The sequence below is a fragment of the Saprolegnia parasitica genome, assembly GCF_000151545.1.
Source record: "Saprolegnia parasitica CBS 223.65 unplaced genomic scaffold supercont2.56, whole genome shotgun sequence".
Taxonomy (NCBI): domain Eukaryota; phylum Oomycota; class Saprolegniomycetes; order Saprolegniales; family Saprolegniaceae; genus Saprolegnia; species Saprolegnia parasitica.
In genome coordinates, this window is record NW_012156450.1 from 53,852 (window position 1) to 72,600 (window position 18,749).

General features: G+C 57.4%; 5 protein-coding genes across 5 annotated transcripts; 2 read left to right on the forward strand and 3 right to left on the reverse strand.

Annotated features, from left to right (window-relative positions):
- Positions 1–464: 464 nt before the first annotated feature.
- SPRG_22252 (hypothetical protein) lies at positions 465–1,406 on the reverse strand (the record flags this gene model as incomplete). The annotated part of the gene is made up of 1 exon (XM_012349686.1): positions 465–1,406. One exon carries the CDS (start codon positions 1,404–1,406, stop codon positions 465–467), a length of 942 nt encoding a protein of 313 aa, XP_012205076.1.
- Positions 1,407–7,050: 5,644 nt separating this feature from the next.
- Positions 7,051–7,877, forward strand: SPRG_09863 (hypothetical protein; the record flags this gene model as incomplete). Its single annotated transcript, XM_012349613.1, has 5 exons — positions 7,051–7,152; positions 7,250–7,315; positions 7,377–7,508; positions 7,579–7,729; positions 7,780–7,877. The coding sequence occupies 5 exons, from the start codon at positions 7,051–7,053 to the stop codon at positions 7,875–7,877; spliced, it is 549 nt and encodes a 182-aa protein (XP_012205003.1).
- Positions 7,878–8,919: 1,042 nt separating this feature from the next.
- Positions 8,920–12,799, reverse strand: SPRG_09864 (hypothetical protein). Its single transcript, XM_012349614.1, has 5 exons — positions 11,992–12,799; positions 11,595–11,779; positions 11,121–11,360; positions 10,244–10,666; positions 8,920–10,028 (listed from the first exon to the last, which is right to left on the reverse strand). The coding sequence occupies exons 1-5, from the start codon at positions 12,710–12,712 to the stop codon at positions 8,958–8,960; spliced, it is 2,640 nt and encodes an 879-aa protein (XP_012205004.1). The 5' UTR covers positions 12,713–12,799; the 3' UTR covers positions 8,920–8,957.
- A 3,370-nt stretch (positions 12,800–16,169) lies between these two features.
- On the forward strand, positions 16,170–17,383 carry SPRG_09865 (hypothetical protein; the record flags this gene model as incomplete). Its single annotated transcript, XM_012349615.1, has 4 exons — positions 16,170–16,395; positions 16,450–16,586; positions 16,633–16,752; positions 16,805–17,383. Exons 1-4 carry the CDS (start codon positions 16,209–16,211, stop codon positions 17,381–17,383), a joined length of 1,023 nt encoding a protein of 340 aa, XP_012205005.1. The 5' UTR covers positions 16,170–16,208.
- Positions 17,384–17,559: 176 nt separating this feature from the next.
- On the reverse strand, positions 17,560–18,734 carry SPRG_09866 (hypothetical protein). Its single transcript, XM_012349616.1, has 3 exons — positions 18,044–18,734; positions 17,767–17,993; positions 17,560–17,718 (listed from the first exon to the last, which is right to left on the reverse strand). Exons 1-3 carry the CDS (start codon positions 18,716–18,718, stop codon positions 17,643–17,645), a joined length of 978 nt encoding a protein of 325 aa, XP_012205006.1. The 5' UTR covers positions 18,719–18,734; the 3' UTR covers positions 17,560–17,642.
- Between the last annotated feature and the right edge of the window lie 15 nt (positions 18,735–18,749).

An 18,749-nucleotide genomic window follows, 5' to 3' on the forward strand; every position in this document is an offset into this window, starting at 1 on the left:
TACTCACAGTGGAAAGTGTCCCTCCCGCAGCTCATGATGGAATGGCTCAACACGTCTGTTGCGCTAGAGTCGTTCGTCTTCGGTCGCTGCAGTGCGCCGGCGACTATACAATATCGAGGCGCTCGCGGCGATTCTACCGCAGCTTGAGCTGCGCGGACTGGAGCGCCTCGAGCTCAGCAACGTCTGTCGGTGGATCGACTCTGACGAAGCCAAAGTGCTGGCGACCGTCCTGTCGCCACCGCCGGCCGCTGCAGGTCGTCCTCGGATCGACCGCGCTCCAAACTGCTACACTGGTGCGTGCAAAGACGTGTAGAGTCCGGTGCTTGGTGGACGGTGGTCGTTTCCATTCATAACCACGTCCTTCTCGAGTCGCTCAGGTTGGTGCAATCGCAAAACATAATCTTTAAGAGTTTATAAGTGTCGAGGCTGCTACAAAAACGATCCGAACGACCTTTGAAAGCTACTTAGACACCGACGTACGCAAAGAGGATGAGACTCAACGACATGAGTCCCATGCCGCCGAGGATCGCGATCGAGACCGCGTGGCCATCGGGACAAAACTTGACGGCCGACGGAATCAGCTCCTTGATCGAGAGCGTCACCATCATACCCGTGACAAGGCCAAACATGACACCCTCGACATTCGGGTTGAGGCCGTCACCGAGGATAAAGAAGGCGAGAATCGCGCCGAGCGGCTCCGCGAGCGACGACCCGCAGGCCCAGAAGAACGCCTTCCAGCGGCTGCCAGTGGCAAAGTAGACGGGTGTCGCGACGGCAATGCCTTCCGGGAGGTTGTGCAGCGCAATACCAATGGCAAGCGTGGCACCGACCTTGAGGTCGCGGACCGCCGCCGTGTACGTGGCCACGCCTTCCGGAAGGTTGTGGAGCGCAAGTGCAATGGCCGTGAGGACACCCGTGCGGTTCATGGCCGCCTTGTCCTTGTTGGCGAGCAAATCAATGTCCGCTTCGTTGTTTCTGGGCGTCACAAGAGGCATGTGGCCGTCAACGACCTGCTCGAGGCGCGAGAGATCCGCAACGTCGATCTCGTCCTTGAAATCGGGCGAGAGGCGGTGCACAAGCGCATCGAGAATGTAGATGATACCAGCGCCAACGGCAAAGCAAATGTTGGTAAAGACCCACGCGTGACCTTCGCATGTCGGGTCGCACTCGCCGTTCTCATCGGCATTGCCAACCATAAACTGCTCGACCGACTTGCCAAAGATCTCGACAAGCGAAATGAAGAGCATGACACCACCGGCGAGCGCAAGCGCAATCGAGAGGTTCTTGGCGTTGGCCATCTTGACCATGGAAGCGCTAAAGATGACGAGACCACCGACACAGGTCGCGGCCGCCGCGGCCCACGTAAGTGCAAAGGCGATGCCGACTTCCTTGGTGACTTCCGGCATTCTCGTTGTTGTTGTTGTTGTTGATGGTGGTGGTGGTGCCGAGTACGTGGAGAGTTGGAGAATGGGACCAGTGATGTGGCGCGCTAGGATCTATGTGTGCGTCCATCGAACAACACGAACATTGCGCAGGTACGAGTGGTGTACGATGGCACAATACGCTGCCGCCCTCACGATACCAGTGCGCCGGCATGTCGAAAATGGAACAAGTTGTCAAGATTCGAAAGTTGGAGACCGAATGGGGCCAATAAGAAATCACATGTCATTGGATTGGCTCAAGGCGACACGCAGCGGATACAGTGGGCACTAGTAACGGTAGTCGAAGCATACGTTTAGCTCGAGGCGTCGTGTCGGGTGTACATGGGAATCGTCAAGGCCTTTCGTGTTTTTCGTCCTCGAAAGTTGGTGGGAAATCGAGGCACGCGAGCTGCGAAGCCAAGGTGCAGCGCGACGAAATACTGTGTACGGGCGAGTGTCAGCAGATACGTACCGGTTCTTTTTCGGTGCGATGACGTTGAAGTGATCATGCAGCCCACGAAATTAACCGCGGGCATAGAGACCATCACTCAGTGAGAGTGATGATTAAGATCTAGACAATCACAACCACTTCAAAGGCATACGTTGTCAACATATGCTCACACTAGGCGACCTTTCGCATCACAAAATGCGACTCAACTTCAATCATACTAGCCTTTGGCAGATCCTGCGTAAGTCTTTTTGAGAATTCGTTGCTTGCAGCACCGCTTTTACAGGTCACATAAGGCAACCTTCGTGTTGCTGCCACTTGCTCATTAAATCACGTGGGACCTTTTCCAGCAGGAACGAAAGAGCATAGCTAAAGTGCTCGTGAGAATCTAGAAACATAATTGTCATACCTGCCGGGCAATCGTCGATAGACCTGCCGTACAGCGCAGCACATCGCAGAATTTTCTCGTCGGCCTACACCTTGGCGTCGCAGCTCGCGTGCCTCGATTTCCCACCAACTCTCGAGGACGAAAAATACAACGGCCTTGACGATTCCCATGTACACCCGACACGACACCTCGAGCTAAACGTATGCTTCGACTGCCGTTACTAGTGCCCACTGTATCCGCTGCGTGTCGCCTCGAGCCAATCCAATGACATGTGATTTCTTATTGGCCGCATTCGGTCTCCAACTTTCGAATCTTGACAACTTGTTCCTTTTTCGACATGCACAGGTATCGTGAGGGCGGCAGCGTATTGTGCCATCGTACACCACTCGTACCTACGCAATGTTCGTGTTGTTCGATGGATGGACACATAGATCCTAGCGCGCCACGTTTCTTGTCCCATTCTTCAACTCTCCGCGTTCTTGGCACCACCACCATCAACAACAACTCGAACAACAAGAAGAATGCCGGAAATCACCAAGGAAGTCGGCATCGCCTTTGCGCTCACGTGGGCAGCGGCGTTCGCGACCTGCATCGGCGGTCTCGTCATCTTTAGCGCGTCCATGGTCAAGATGGCCAACGCCAAGAACCTCTCGATCGCGCTTGCGCTCGCCGGTGGTGTCATGCTCTTCATCTCGCTCGTAGAAATCTTTGGCAAGTCGGTCGAGCAGTTTATGGCTGGCAATGCGGATGAGAACGGCGAGTGCGACCCGACATGCGAAGGTCACGCGTGGGTCTTTACCAACATTTGCTTTGCCGTCGGTGCTGCCATCATCTACATTCTCGATGCGCTCGTGCACCGCCTCTCGCCCGATTTCAAGGATGAGATCGACGTCGCGGATCTCTCGCGCCTCGAGCAGGTCGTCGACGGCCACATGCCTCTTGTGACGCCTAGAAACAACGAAGCGGACATTGATTTGCTCGCCAACAAGGACAAGGCGGCCATGAACCGCACGGGTGTCCTCACAGCGATCGCACTTGCGCTCCACAACCTTCCGGAAGGCGTGGCCACGTACACGGCGGCGGTCCGCGACCTCAAGGTCGGTGCCACGCTGGCTATTGGTATTGCGCTGCACAACCTCCCGGAAGGCATTGCTGTCGCGACGCCCGTCTACTTTGCGACCGGCAGCCGCTGGAAGGCGTTCTTCTGGGCCTGCGGGTCGTCGCTCGCCGAGCCGCTGGGCGCGATCCTCGCCTTCTTCATCCTCGGCGACGGCCTCAACCCGTCCGTGGAAGGTATCATGTTTGGTATCGTCACGGGTATGATGGTGACGCTCTCGATCAAGGAGCTGATTCCGTCGGCCGTCAAGTTTTGCCCCGATGGCCACGCGGTCTCGATCGCGATCCTCGGCGGCATGGGACTCATGTCGTTGAGTCTCATCCTCTTTGCGTACGTCGGCGCCTAAGCAGACGCACGACCGACAAATTGCTTGCTACGACCAAACATTCATTTTTGCTTTTTCAGAGACTTTTGAAACCAAAAATTGCTCTTGCATATAACTCTGGTGTTGATCGCCGGCGCTGAGCCTCGGGCAAGACTATTCTGAGGCTATTGCCTCGAGCCTCAGTCCATGTAGCTGTGGCGCATAGCTCGTCAACTGTTGGATACTTGCAGTATGCGAGCAAGTACTTGAGTTGGCTCCATGACAAAGAGTCGAAGATCGAGTCAACGCGCTCTCACATCCGTGGAAGAGCTCGGTCGCTGTCCCAAAGGTCACAAGCCACTTCTCGTCGAATCTGACGGAACGACTGGACGATCCGCACTTCGCGGCTGATTCACACGTTTCGCAGAGACGTGCGCCTCGTTGACATCAAGCGCACCATGTCGACGCGTCCGAGATCACATTTCGTGTCCGTGCTCCCTACTGTCAACCTACGGCACCGCATTCGCTGCACCATAAAGTTGAACTTCAGTCACAACATGCTCACGCGCCATTTTCTTCTTATCCGGCGGTTGGGCGATGCGCAAGAGCTGGCATCGCCAGCGTCGCCCTTCATACTAGAGTTGTTGGTGATCGTCAACGCAACCGCGGTCACCGCAATGCAATCGATCCGAAGCACGTCACCTCGACACCAATCCAAGCCAAAGATACTACGATCCTCGACGATGCAAAGCTAGAGCTCAAAAACACGCGCGAGACAAAGACGCGTCGATACCATCGATAAACTACAAGAGGGTCCTTGCGTTATTCGAAATCCTGGCATCTTGGCGCCGTGGGGCAGGATCACTCCGGCAACATATACATGTACATACTGTACGAGTACGGTCGGCTTCGGATGGCAGTGAAGAGTCCTAGACGTATCGCATTGCAAAAGGCCACATCATGATCTGTCCGCTCTGCCTGTCTGTGACGAGACGGCAAGGCAGAGCTGTACTCACTCCATTCGTGTTGCCTTGCTCCAATCCCACGTCGCGCGTCTGCTCATTGGCTGTCGATGGTCCTGACATACAGTGGTCACTGCGTGTCCTTGACGAACGACGTTTGGGACAAGAGCCTGTCACGTTAGCTCCATGTCTCGTGGGTGCCTCCTGAAGCAGTTTACCTTCAAAAGCAGCTCTCATCCTTATCCATGATAGACGGCACTACGCCGCTCTACACTGTTTTGTAGTATACAGCGGACAGCTGTCCCGGTCTTGTCCACGACGCGTGGGTTTCGTACTGTCTATGACACCTCTTTAGCGAATGGCCGTAGCCGTCTCGACCGTACTCGACAGCCCCACGTCCCAATCCATTCTTCCTCCGCGTTCCCACCAACAACTCGAACAACAAGAAGAATGCCGGAAATCACCAAGGAAGTCGGCATCGCCTTTGCGCTCACGTGGGCCGCGGCGTTCGCGACTTGCATCGGCGGTCTCGTCATCTTTAGCGCGTCCATGGTCAAGATGGCCAACGCCAAGAACCTCTCGATCGCGCTTGCGCTCGCCGGTGGTGTCATGGTCTTCATCTCGCTCGTCGAGATCTTCAACGAGTCGGTCGAGCAGTTCAAGGCTGGCAACGCCGACGAGGCCGGCGAGTGCGACTCGACGTGCGAAGGCAACGCGTGGGTCTTTACCAACATTTGCTTTGCCGTTGGCGCTGGGATCATCTACCTTCTCGATGCGCTCGTGCACCGCCTCTCGCCCGACCTTAAGGACGAAGTCGACCTCGCCGACCTCGCGCGCCTCGAGCAAGTCGTTGACGGCCATGCCCCCCTCACGACGCCTACTGATACGGACAAGGAGGCGCTTGCTGGCAAGGAAAAGGCAGCCATGAACCGCACGGGTGTCCTCACGGCCATTGCGCTTGCGATCCACAACCTCCCGGAAGGTATTGCTACGTACACGGCGGCGGTCCACGACCTCAAGGTCGGCGCGACGCTGGCCATTGGTATTGCGCTGCACAACATCCCGGAAGGCATTGCCGTCGCGACGCCCGTCTACTTTGCGACCAACAACCGCTGCAAAGCCTTCTGGTGGGCCTGTGCGTCGTCGCTCGCCGAGCCGCTTGGCGCGATCCTCGCCTTCTTCATCCTCGGCGACGGCCTCAACCCGACAGTGGAAGGTGCTATGTTTGGTCTCGTCGCTGGTATGATGGTGACGCTCTCGATCAAGGAACTCATCCCGTCGGCCGTCAAGTTCTGCCCCGATGGCAACGCCGTCTCGATCGCGATCCTCGGCGGCATGGGTATCATGTCGTTGAGTCTCATCCTCTTTGCGTACGTCGGTGTCTAAGACGCATCGGCTGCCGTCTCTGCTTGTATCGTACGTGCACAATATGCGCATCACATTTACTAGCAACCTAGTGTCGATATACATGTATAAAGTGAGCTGTTCCTCTCAATTTTGTTTGATTTGAGGCGGACAAAGGAGGTACAGTCTAGTTTTGAATTGGCGACAGCCACTCGACGCCCGTGTTGTCGACTTTTGCATAGCGACAAGCTCACACAGTCTCAACTAAAGACAAGCTGCGGCTTGTCAGCTTGCTACACTACGTGAATGGACAGCCGCATCGAGAATCACACAATCCGGATACGGATAAAGATATGGCTATCTTTTTGATTCACACTAGTGCTCGATAAGATGTTGCCAAACCATCGTCCAGCTTATGGGCAAACACAGTGGCGTGTCGCAACAAATACATTCGTTGGAGATAGCCGAGATATAGGTTCGCTTTCTCCACAGCCCTTGGTGTCGTCCGTGGCATGGTCCTAGATGCCACTTTCCCTCGAGTGGGCAGAGCCAAGATCTGATTTTCCTTTACTGAAGTACATCATTTTACGCCAACAAGAGCATCTGCATTTGCTTTTGCAAGTAGAAACGTACATGGCATCGCTAGCTCATTCTGCATTTTCTCCATGACGCAGATCCCGGCGACAAACAATGACAATGATGACAAAGCCCCGCTGAAGCAGCTCCAGTATCGTCGCTGCCAAGAATCTCCTTGATACGCTCAGTGCGTACTTGGGTTCGAACGACAAAGCGCAGCCGCAAGCTGCCCCTGGAGAAGAGACTTGTAGTCGCGCCAGAGCCATGAAACGGATAGTAGGGTCGCTACGTTTATCGAATGCCACTAGTTGATATCCAGTATTGACACGAACCCACTGGGATTTTCAGACTCTCACGATGATACGCTAGCCTGGTCAGTTAGTTGCCCATCATTCCTCGTCGTTTTTGTCCAATCAGGTCGCCCCATGCATCCGAGACGCGTACAGTGCAGGTCGACGAGCGCCATTTGCCGGATCAAGCGCCGACGAGCATGACGACGACGCCGGACGCACTCGCGCCCACCATGGCGGTGACAGCCGCACCAGCAGCCCACGTCTCGCAAGGCGCCATCTCGAGCCGCAACGACCGAGCGGTGGGCACTGGGATCGCTTCACACAGAGCACAAGAGACCACCCAGCCCCGGGCGACGGCTGCCCGCCCTTTCTAACGACGCCTACCTCCTCACGCAGCTCCTCGCGATGCTCTCTTGGGACGACGTTGCAGCGTTCCCGACCGGTCTCTTGTCTCTACCATTCGTACGCCTCAAGACGTTTGGTCGCCTCATGGCACTTGCGCCGTCATTGGCCGTGCGTCAAGCTGCTCAAGATCCCGAGCGTCTACCTGCGTCGCGCGCTCGAGGCGCTGCCCGCGTTTTCCTCGATCCAACTAAACCTCTTGGATGTCGCAAAGACGGTCGCGCAGGGCCGCGTGACGCGAGCTCCGACACGCGTTGGGCAATGTGCCGCAGATCCAGCTCTCAAGTGTCAAAATTGGCAACGACGAGATGCATGCGACCTAGTTGGACATTGCCAACAAGTGGGCCACCAAGATTTCGTCCATCAAATGCTCGGTCAGCGACAAGCCGTTCGATGCGACCACCGACGGTGTCGACCCGAACCGGCTCGTGGTCTGCGCCGCCCTGAGACGCTGCGTCAACGTGCGCACGCTGGGTTTGCGTTTGGATCGGACCAAGCGACCGCCGATGCATTTCCCGATGCAGTCATGACGCTGCCTTCCTTCAGCGACCCGCACAACCGACGCAGCAACCACTTCATCACCTGGCTTGCGACGGTCTACGCCGCCTCCAGTGCCCGGTGACCGATGTCACGTCTCTTGCTGATGCGATTGCTCGGTCCGCATCGCTAGCGCTCGATGACTTGGATACTACGTCGGACTGTGACGCGATCCAGGCGGCGACACTCGTTTCGCTCGCACCCGCTCGCGCACGTCCGACTCGACAGGACGCAGAGTACGACCGCGCTCCTCCATCTGCACGACGCTGCGTTTGGTTGACGACACGGTGGCGAGGCCCATTGACGTTGGGGACGTTGTGGCCAGCTACGCGGCCCTGAGGCGCCTCACGCTCGCCAACAGCTACCTCTCTGCAGTTGGCGTCGGCTCTTGCATTCACTTGATCGAGGCGGATCTCGTACTCACAGTGGAAAGTGTCCTCCCGCAGCTCATGATGGAATGGCTCAACACGTCTGTTGCGCTAGAGTCGTTGCAGCCAAAGTGCTGGCGACCGTCCTGTCGCCACCGCCGGCCGCTGCAGGTCGTCCGCGCTCCCGTTCAATTCGGTCGCCATCCTCTTGCCAGCTGCACAAGCATGACGTTCCAATTCCGGCATCCAGAGACATTGCGGCGGTCGACGGACTCGTGGCGACGCACCGTCTGCGTTCGACACGATCGCGTCACCAACCCCGTACCAGAGCATTTCTTCTCACACTATGAAATGAGTGGGGCCGACTAAGCTCTTATCCTTGACGAGTTTCAATCTTCCGATACGATACCAGCAAGGCCACAACTAATTCATGTATTCATGGCCTTGACGCCAGGTAGTACTACAATGCAGTCGGCGTACCGGCCACCGAGCCCTGCCGGTCACCAAGGGGCAGTCGTCCATACTCGCCCATTCACGCATGGAGGTGTGGACTAGTACCATGGAGGGGCAACAATTAGGGTTGGGCTCACTTGCCACACAATAACCGGTATGCCGGAGCGACCTTATCAGACCAAGGCGAGACGAATACCATCAGCAAGCACACACCTCTGACAGAAGCGCTATGGGCACACCTCTGGCAAGGTGGAGGCAAACTCGTTTTGGTTGTAGGCACAGAATGAAACGATTAAATTAGGAAATGGGCTCAAGGCGTCGTCGAAATTTTCACGTCGTCGTCTCTACTTCTTGCCGCGCTTGGCGCGCTTCTCCCCGTTGCGCTTGTCCTTCTTCATACGCGGGTCCACGACCTTGGTCGCGCCCTTGTCGCCCTTCTTGAAGGCCTTCGAGTTGGCGGCCGTGCGCCCGCGGCGCGAGACCACGTAGAGCTTGCTTTCCTTCTTCGTCTTGGCCATCTTCATGGCCTTGTCGATCGCCTTGAGCTTCTCGCGCGTCGACATATCGGGCAAGTTGGCAATGTCGTTGGCCTTCTTCTTGGCGATCTTGATCTTCTTGAGCTGCTGGCGCTGCTTGCGGGCGCGCGCTTCGGCCACCTTCTTGACCGGCTTGGTCGCCATCTCCATGAAGCGCTCCTTCATCTGCATCATCAAATGCTTCGGCACCGGAATCTGCGGACGGTAATGACGCTCCTCGTCGTCCTGGAACCAGTCCGGGAGGTCGGCCGCGTCGTTCCACGCGTACCGGTTGTACGAGTTGTCGATGAGGTCCTTGGCCGTGTCGCGGCGGAGCATCATGTGCGCGAGCGCCATCGTCCGGGCGTGGTCTTCCTCGTCGTAGTCTTCATGGTCCGAGTCAAACTTGCGCGTATCGACGGCCGGGAGCTCCGGGTCGGCCTTGACCACTTCAAAGTTGGTCGAGAGCGGCGTCGCGACGAGCGGCGCGCCCATGCCGGCCTTGATGAGCGCTTCCTTCTCGTGCTTGCGCTTGAGCTGCTCGGCCGTCAACGGCGTCTTGTTGCCCTTCTTGTCATCCTCGTCGTCACCGGCGTCCATGTTTTCGTCGTCGGACGCGAGCCGCGCGAGCTCTTCGTCTTCGAGACGCTGCTTCTTGGCCGCGCGGCGCTCCTTGCGGTCGGCCGCGTCCTTGCGCTTCTTGTGACGGATCTCCTTGTCCGTCATGGGCATGACGGGCACGACGTCACCGTCCTTGTCGACGACGACGGTCGGCGTGTCCTTGACGTCCTCAAAGAGCTTGTTGCCCGAGAACCAGCGAGAGACCGCGGCCGACGGGCGCACGGGCTGCTTGAGCGAGACGACCAGCGGGTTTTCTTCAACGTCCGACTCGTCCGAGCTCTACAGCAAGACAGTGGATCAGCCACTGGATCACAAATACAGAGTGGAAGAAATGTAGGACGCGGGAAGGACCGGAAGGCCAGAACGGCCAGCCGGTCAGACATAAGTCGTGTCCGTGACTGTGCCCCGAGTTTGACAACTGAACAAGAGCACGGAGAGCCCGGAACAGACAACACGATAGCGGGGGAGATATGCAAACGGGAATGCAAGCGTACCTCCTCGGGGTTGATCATCTTCTCGTACGCCTCGTTGTCGCCGTCAAACATGGTGTGGTCCTCGACCAGCGCCTCGCCGGCGAGCGCACGCTTGGCGACCTTGGAGCGCTTGATCGCCTTCTTAGTCTTGGCACCATCGCCCTTGCGAGAGAGGTACTCGTCGTAGAGCTTCTCCATCTGCGACTCCATGATGGCAGCCATGTCGTCGTCATCGTCGTCGTCGCCGTTGCCGTGTTCGGGTTCGAGGAGCTCGTCCGAGTCGGAGGCCGACGCGTAGGCGCCATCGTCGAGATCGTTGATGTTCGATTTGCCGAGGCCGAGCTTCTTGAGGCTAAAGGCTTGGCCGTCGTCCGTGAGTTCGATACCGGCTTCCGACATGCCCATGGCCGCGCGAAGACGTTCCTTGGCCTTCTTTTCACGCTCCTACAGGTGTATATTGCATCAGTTGCGTGCTCAGAAAAAACTTCAAAACTATGCTAAGAGACAATGTCTGAGCCACAAACGGTACCGCAACCCCACGTGAAAGAGGTGGATACAGCTGAAGGATCAAGTTTCTATCGCTGATTTCAATAGTCGGTCTGTTCAAGGACCATAGCGAGTCGATGGTTCGCAACGACAAGGACTTTTGGATCCAGCAAAAACATAAAATATGAAAAATGCAGAAAAAAGCAGACACAAATGTACGACGACACCGAGACGCCCCGCGCCAAGCAAGGACACGACGCAGCCTCGACACCGCCGACTTGCTCTAGGAGCTTTACGGGGGTCAGGAGGGTTAGTCCATGCAGTGGCTACAGATGCCAAGGACCACTGGGATAGACTCCAGTCATACAGACGTCCACAAACATATGCAGCACATCAAGGACAATCGACGCACCTTCTTCTTTTCGCGCTTCTTCTTGGCGAGCACGTTCGCACGGAGCTGCGCCAGTTCTTCGCGGATCGCCGCGTTCTTCTCTTCCTCCGTCAGTTCGACGTTGGCCGTGATGGTCGCGACAACAGCTTCCTCTTCGGCGACCTCCTCTTCGCCTTGGGCGGCCTTGAGGAGCTCGTCGCGGTACACCTGCATCTTGGTGCGCCACTTGAGCAGGCTCTTGAAATCACCCTTGCCGAGGACCTAAGATCAGAGAGGTGATGAGAATGTGTGTCGCACAGAAAGTGCAATCTGGGAAAGGCGCGACGAGGTCAGACATGCACGAATGCAAGCTCTCGTGCAGCGACCGCACCGGCTCCTGGTGGGTTGTCCCGCACTTAAGCGGGCGCCAGGACAACAGTGGATCTCCCCGACAGGTGAGTTTCAGTCATCACACCGCGTCGCGCCTTCGCATTGCCAATCGTAAATCGGTTGTACCTTGAGATCCGCAAGGCACGCCTTGACCTCGGTCGTCGTCGCCGCGTGCTCGAGGAACATAGCATCGGCTTGTTCAAACTTGAACGACGTGCAGTCGGTGAGGAGGCGGATCGGGTCGTTCGACTCGACAAACTCGGTGATGGTCTTGACACGCGTGAGGGTCTGGCCAAGGTCGTCGTCATAACCTAGTCAAGCGGATCAGTCGGCCGTTTATACTACATATCGGAAAGAAATGTCATAGATCTCGATGCGCCAGCCGTCGTAGAGAAGACGTCGGTGGCGCACCGCTTGATATTGCTGTCGGCTGCAAGTAGCACCGGCGTGTCGATAGAGGAAGGAACGACAGCCAGAGACTCTAGAGAATGCAGCCAAATACACAGAGGACATGCAACGGTACCTTCACGATGACGCTTTTGCGTGCCGTACTTGGGGTGGAAGATCGTGAGGCCGCCTTCGGCGTCCTTCTCGAGCGCCGAGAAGACGTGCTCAGGGTCGAGGAGCTTCGGGTCGATCGAGTGCGGCGCAAGGTAGTCTTCGCAGACGACGAAGATTTCGGCCGACTCGTTACGCGACGAGAGCGGCTTGGTCGCCGACACCTTCTTGAAGAGCTGCTTGAAGACCCACACGAGCGCGTTGTAGTCTTGCGAGCGGAAGACCTTGGAGACGAAGGTCGCGCCCTTGCCCATGACGTCGACGGCGAGCTTGAGCGCAATGAGCGCGAGCTCGTTCTGCACGTACGCATCCTTCGAGTACTCGGCACCGACGTTGGGCGCGCCATCGCAGAGCACGACGTCGGCGTTCCACGACTGCATTTCCTGGCGAATGATCTGGCGACAGCGCGCCGTCGTGATATCGCATTGGTACGTCTTCACACCGCGGATCGGACGGATCGGCAGCAGATCGATACCGAGAATGATCGACGACGCCGGCATGTACTTGGCCGCGACTTGGCACCACCCGCCGGGCGCCGCGCAGAGATCGATACAGACCTTGGCCTTGGAGAGGAAGTCGTACTTCTTGTTGAGCTGGATGAGCTTGAAGGCCGACCGCGCGCGGTAGCCTTGCTGGCGCGCGAGGTTGTAGTACTTGTCCTTATCGTGCTTCTTGCGCTTCACCATGGCGATGTCGTAGTGCTACAACACTCAGATTGCACTTGATCTTAGTGGCGCCCTAGCCAGTCAATCGGCGTTTGGAAACCCACTCGCTGAAAACCTCTCTGAAATGAACGCTCCCTGCGCGCAATGAACAGCCGTTTTCGACAAAAAGGAGGGTTTTTGGCGGCCTTTGCGCTCAAGTGTGCCATAAAAGGGTTGCTTTGCACCTACTTTCGGGTTGAAATGGCGCCAACCGGCGAACCCGTTGGAACTGCAAGATGGTGCAGATTTGGATGCAACGTCGCGAGCATGGACGGTCAACGCCATTACCAAGAAGCATGACCTCGTCCGACAATGCTTTTCTCCACTAGCAGAAAAAGGACGTGCTCGCGTCACCGACGAAATGCCAGCAGGTAGCATGGTCCTGCTGGAACGACGCGTACCAGTCGGCATGGGAGCTATGGCCGCTTGCATCGCGAGGCTGAAAGCGAGACGACTCTGCTTTGAAGACCCGAATCGGCATCTTGAGCGTCTTTTGCGACCATGGCGCAGCATGACCTTTGGACGTTCTTGAACGTAGCACACTAGTACCGTAGTAGGGAGGGAGGCACCACGACGCTCTACTTTTCGATGACAGCGCAGCGGTATTGCGTCGGTCGTCTTGCCATTTGCAACTGGTCATACCCCGAAACACAGCCTCGTGAGGACGAGTACCGTTGCATCAAAGCCATACATCTCCGTGGCTGCATCTTTAAGAGAGAATTTCTCTTCGAACCCTTGCTATGCAGACTCTTTGAACGCGACGCGAGCGCTCGGCCTGCGGTAGCCAGGCGCGTCGCATGCACACCACTCGGACAGAAAAAGAGTTAAAGAAATCGAACGTGCAGCGTCGCTCGGGGCAGCAAGCCTTCGTCCCGAAGCGTGCGCGACTCGTCGTCGTACGCCTACAACACGGAGATGCGAGGGTTTCCAGCGATGCAGACAGGACGAACGCGTGGCGGAAAGGCCGAGGCGAGCTGAAAGGTTGACGGTGAATAGCCCCTAGTCCACCAATATGTGTGGTCGATGTGTCCAAAACGAGGCAATCCAATACCACATTGCGGCAATCTCGGCCTTGACGTCTCGCAACGTCGTGTCATTTGGGATCTGGAGGACGACGGTCTGGTCGGGCGATCGAATCTGAAGCTGGGCGATGCCATCTAGAACGACCGTGCAGTAGAGAGGAGGCCACTCGACGATTCGCACCCGGCGATAGCGTCTTCACACGCGCTTCTGTCGCCGACGCGCGAGGTGCGAGAAGGTCGGCGATCTCGCCACGGATCGGTACGATCGAGCCGTTGCGAATGACGGACGCCGGGAGTGCGTTCAAAAGGTGGGCAGTTGCATCTGAGTTGCACTGCGTCGGCATTCATGCTCGAGACTGCTCACCGTTGCTGCGCCGACGGACGCCAGCGAGTGGCATTTGGGACTCGTCGTCGTCGCAAAAGTCGAGTGCCGCTGGTCGACAATATCAAATCGAACCTAGTACACTGATGTCATCGCCCAAGACGCGTCGCAACAACATACGCCATCAGGGTACGTCTCTTTTAGCTCAAACGGGTAGTAGCCGTCCAGTAGGTCCTAGGCGCACCGTCCTGATGAGCAGCAACATCTCGCCCACGACACAATCCGACTTGAATTAGCTCTTGCGTGGCAACGTCCCCGTATGGACTAGCCTTGACGTTCGACTCCCCTTCCACTATGGAGCGAAGACATACCGGAAGGGCCCCCGCTTCAGCACGAGACCGTTGCGGTAGATGACCATGCGCAGACGCTCGCGCTCATTGAGGTGGTGGACCTGACGATCTCGTCGCATTTTTGGATGAGCGACAGCGACGCACCTGCGAATCACCGGGCGCCTTGACCACCTATCAGACGATAAGCGCTCTTTACATAGGACGAGTGAGTGTACGACGAGGCTGCTCGCAGCTGCGTTGAGGCGCTCGACTTGCGCAATGAGCTCGTCGACGAGCTGCGGTTGGGCGTCGTCGAGCTCGACAGGAGTCGCGCCGACCCACTCGAGGCCGTAGTCGGCGAGGAAGGCGTGCATAGCTTGCACCTCGTGTCGTAGCCGGTGAAGCTCCCCACCGTGCTCCTCTAAACAGGCGCCCTAGACAGCATCCTTTGCATCGCATCCGCTTTCAGCGCCGAGGGATCATTACGGTCGCGTTGTTGGACTGCAGCTGGGCATGTAGCCCATCGATGATGGCTTGCTTTTGCGCGACCTCGGCGCGAAGGTCAACGAGCTGCGCCTCGACTGCCCGCAAGCGCTGGGCCATGAGTGTCACGAGCGACGGCGCTGGCGCCGCGCAGGTATCGCTGAGGAGCTACAGTAGGAGGTGCACGATGCGTCCTTTAGCGCCGTTGCATAGGGTGGGATGACGATCCATTGAACCTGATGCGTCACGGTGCGAGCCGTGAAGCCGTCGATGCCATCCTCCGTATTGCTGCCTGCGAGGATGGGCTTGCATACGTCAACTTTGATAAACGTGCTCGTACACTGCTGCTGATGCGGGTGCACGGACGGCAACCTGCAGCGTACGTGAGCATACGCAGACGCATGCAGCTGGTGGCTCCTTCCAACTACCGGTAGTATACCTTGAGCGGGGCGGGAACTTGTCGGTGGTCGTCGCATCCATTCTTCGTTCCTTGCAGCCGTTTCGCCTGCATCCAGGATGCACCTTTCCTCAAGCATGTCAGCGATGCACCTCTCTGTGTTGTTGAGGAAAGGGCCATTCTTGCACTCGATCTGGACGATCGCCACTGGAGAAGGATGCACGATGATGCCAACGGCGACGCGTGGCTCTGCTCCTGAATATCCCGTGCGGCTACAGGAGCCGTGGTGGACCATGGTGGTGGAGCGAATTGGTGGAGCGGTGGCTTGCAATCGTGGGTAGTACAAGCATCTGCATGCAATTTATTTCGTAATGACCGCCCGCCTCGTCTACGGACGACCTCTCTCTGGACGTCAGCGACGACGACGACGACGTTTCCATGGGGTTCGCTATCGAACCGACAGATCGACTCGACTTGTTGGCTACTCAGTCGAGTCCTCTTGAATCTGGAGCGGAGGCATACGAACTTAGTTTGTACAATGCTGTGATCGACCTACTAACACTAAAGTTGCAAGTTGAAAGTTGAAAGCTCAAGACATAACGGATATACCAGCTGCTTGCTACTCCGTGTTGGGAAAAAAGAACCCGGCGCCGGTTTCAGAGCGTCCGAGCACTATCTTGGTATTTGTATGCACCGACCTGTCGTTCGTCGTCTATACTTTAATCCAGTCCGTTGCAAGGCAGGGAATCTGGGTGCGTCGATCAATAAAAATACTCGTCAAAGATCTCGGCCTTGTATGGAAACCACGTGGCAATTTAATTGCACCGAGATGCCATCGTCGGCGCTTTTCATTGGACGAAAAGCGACGCTTTCCCGCAGCAGGTAAAGCTGCGACCACCGACTTTGGGCTTGGCGCACGAGCAGCATGAAGTTCGGCAAGGTGCTCACGCAGTCCATCGAGCTCTCGTCCTCCGAGTACGAGCGGTCGTGGGTCAACTACAAGCAGCTCAAGCGCATCATCAAGGACTGCGCGCAGATCCCCAAGCACGACAAGCTCAAGAAAGAAAAGCTCATTGAGGCTGCCAAGCAAAACAGCGACAACGAGTCCATCCGTACCCTACGCCCGTGTCTCGCCCATCATGGCCTCATGCGCGCCTCCTGCATAGGCGAATCGGTGAACGAGATGAACTTCTTCCGCACGCTGCGCGCCGACATGGCCAAGATTGCCGACTTCTTCGTCAAGACACAGCAGCGGTATGGCGATCTGCTGGGCCACCTCGAGACACACTTCAAGGCCTTCGAGGTACGTGGCGAAACATGCTTTCTTTCGAGGCGAGCGGTGCGTGTAGCAAGCGCGCGATGCGAACCAAGATACCAAGACGCAGATCATGGGCGCGTGCGTCGCGCTCTTCAAGGAGATGCTTCTGCTCGAGAACTTTGCGCTGATCAACTACTCTGGTATCTCCAAGGTACGCGTTTCCTTGCATCTAGTCTTACGGTTCGTGACAAGATCCTATCTAGATTCTCAAGAAGCACGACAAATGGACGGGCTACAACACCCGGACCAAGTTTGTCGAGCAAGTGCTCAACAAGCAGCCGTTCGCCACGTACTCGCAGCTACTCACGATGATCCACCGCGTGGAGACGATATTTATGGACGCCACCGGCTCCACCATCACCCAGCACGACGACTCGACGGCGCCACAGGACCGGACGCTCGAGCTGCAACTCGGGTACACGATGCTGCAGCTGTCGCAAAAGGACGCGGCGCCGGCGGTGGCCAAGGTAGCTCCGTCACCGACGCCGAGCGCCAAGGCCGCCGAGCGCAGCAAAGTGTCCCTCCACGCCGTCCATGCGCTGCGGGACGAGTCGTTTAGCTTCAAGAAGACCGAAGAGAGTCTGTCGCCGACGAATTCGGTCTCCAACTCCAACTCGGAAGACGCCGACGACGAAGACGACGGCAACGACGATGACAGCACGACGTCATCGGACGCATCCAAGGTCCGGCCAAAGCGCAAGCGACAACCTGCCGCGACGACGGGGACCGACTCGCCGTCACCGACGCGGCAGAAGATGAGCTTTGCCAACATTTTGAATTGACCCCTGTAATAAAACCGTCGCTCGTCCATGTCCATGTTCTTGTCCATGTCCTTGTGTGTGCAGAAAAGACAAAGGCGGTGGGCGGTCTCAAGGCCATAAACTTGACGTCAAGTGTATGGCCTTGGTAGTATAGACGAGCACGCTCAAGCGAGCGCTACGTCCTTGCGGCGTAAGGAGGCCAAGGCAAAACGACCAAGTCGATACGCTTATATTGGTGCGCAAGAGACCACTCGGAGGAGCACCGGACGACGACTTGTGGTTAGCTAGCCGTAGTAGCGACCGATGAGGAAGCAGAGGATCGCGCAGATGAGAACGTGAAATAATGTGAGAGGCGGCTAGACGAGGGTGCATGAGACGACGAGGGGTTCGCGTGGGTGTTGTACCTTGGTGGCTGCCACAGGCGCGCGCGCGGGCGACGCGTTGCCGGTGGTCGTCGTCGCGTCGTCGGCGCTGCCCTGGGCCTTGCTGGCGCAAGGTCGACCATGTCCGACGTCTGCCGCTTCAATCGCTGCTGCTCGGTCGTGAGTTTCTGGTTTTGCTGGCGCGACTTGTCGAGGTCGCCCATGAGGGTATCGCGCTGCGCCGTCAATTGCACGGTAAAGGCCACGAGCTAATGACGACGTTGAGTAAGCGAATGGGGCGATGCGATTGGATGGCTACCTCGTCGTACTTCTTGCGCAAGACAGCCATCTCGGCCATCATCTCCTGTCGGATCGAGTCCTCGGCGGTGGACGCATACATCGACTGCTGCGTCGAGAGCGGCTTGGGCGCGGCCTCGGGTGGCGTCTCGAGGAGCGCGCTTGTGAGCTGGCTCGGCGTGCTCACGTCCATGCTGCTGCCTTCGACAAAGCGGCACCGGAGCTTCTTGTTGCTAATCGTCTTCTTCTCGGCGTTGGCCCAGAGCGTCGTGAGGTCGTCCATGACCTCCTTGGCCGACTTTTTCGTCAGGAGGTCGCAAAATTCAGCGTCGACGCCGACCGACTGGACGAGGAACTTGTCGTTCGAGAGCTGGCGCTCGGACGCGTCGAGGCGGAGGAGCTCGTCGCAGTCCTTCTGCTGCAAGATCACGAGCACGGTGGCCGAGCTGTTGGGGCCGATCACGCCCTGGTTGGGCCGCACGAGGTACCGCATCGGCCGCGTCGTCTTGACCTTGAAGGCCACGTTTTCGACGCTGCTCGGGTTGGAGATGACGAGCGCGGCCTGCGGCGAGCTGCCCAGCGCGAGCGCGAACGCGAGCGAGTCCGTCGGGTCGAGCGTGATGCTATGCGCAGCCGACGACGAGTCCATCGAGTCCTTCTGGGGCCAGGCGAACGAAGGAAGAAATACAAATGCCATCGTCGGCAGCGTATCCGTGCCGTTGCACTTG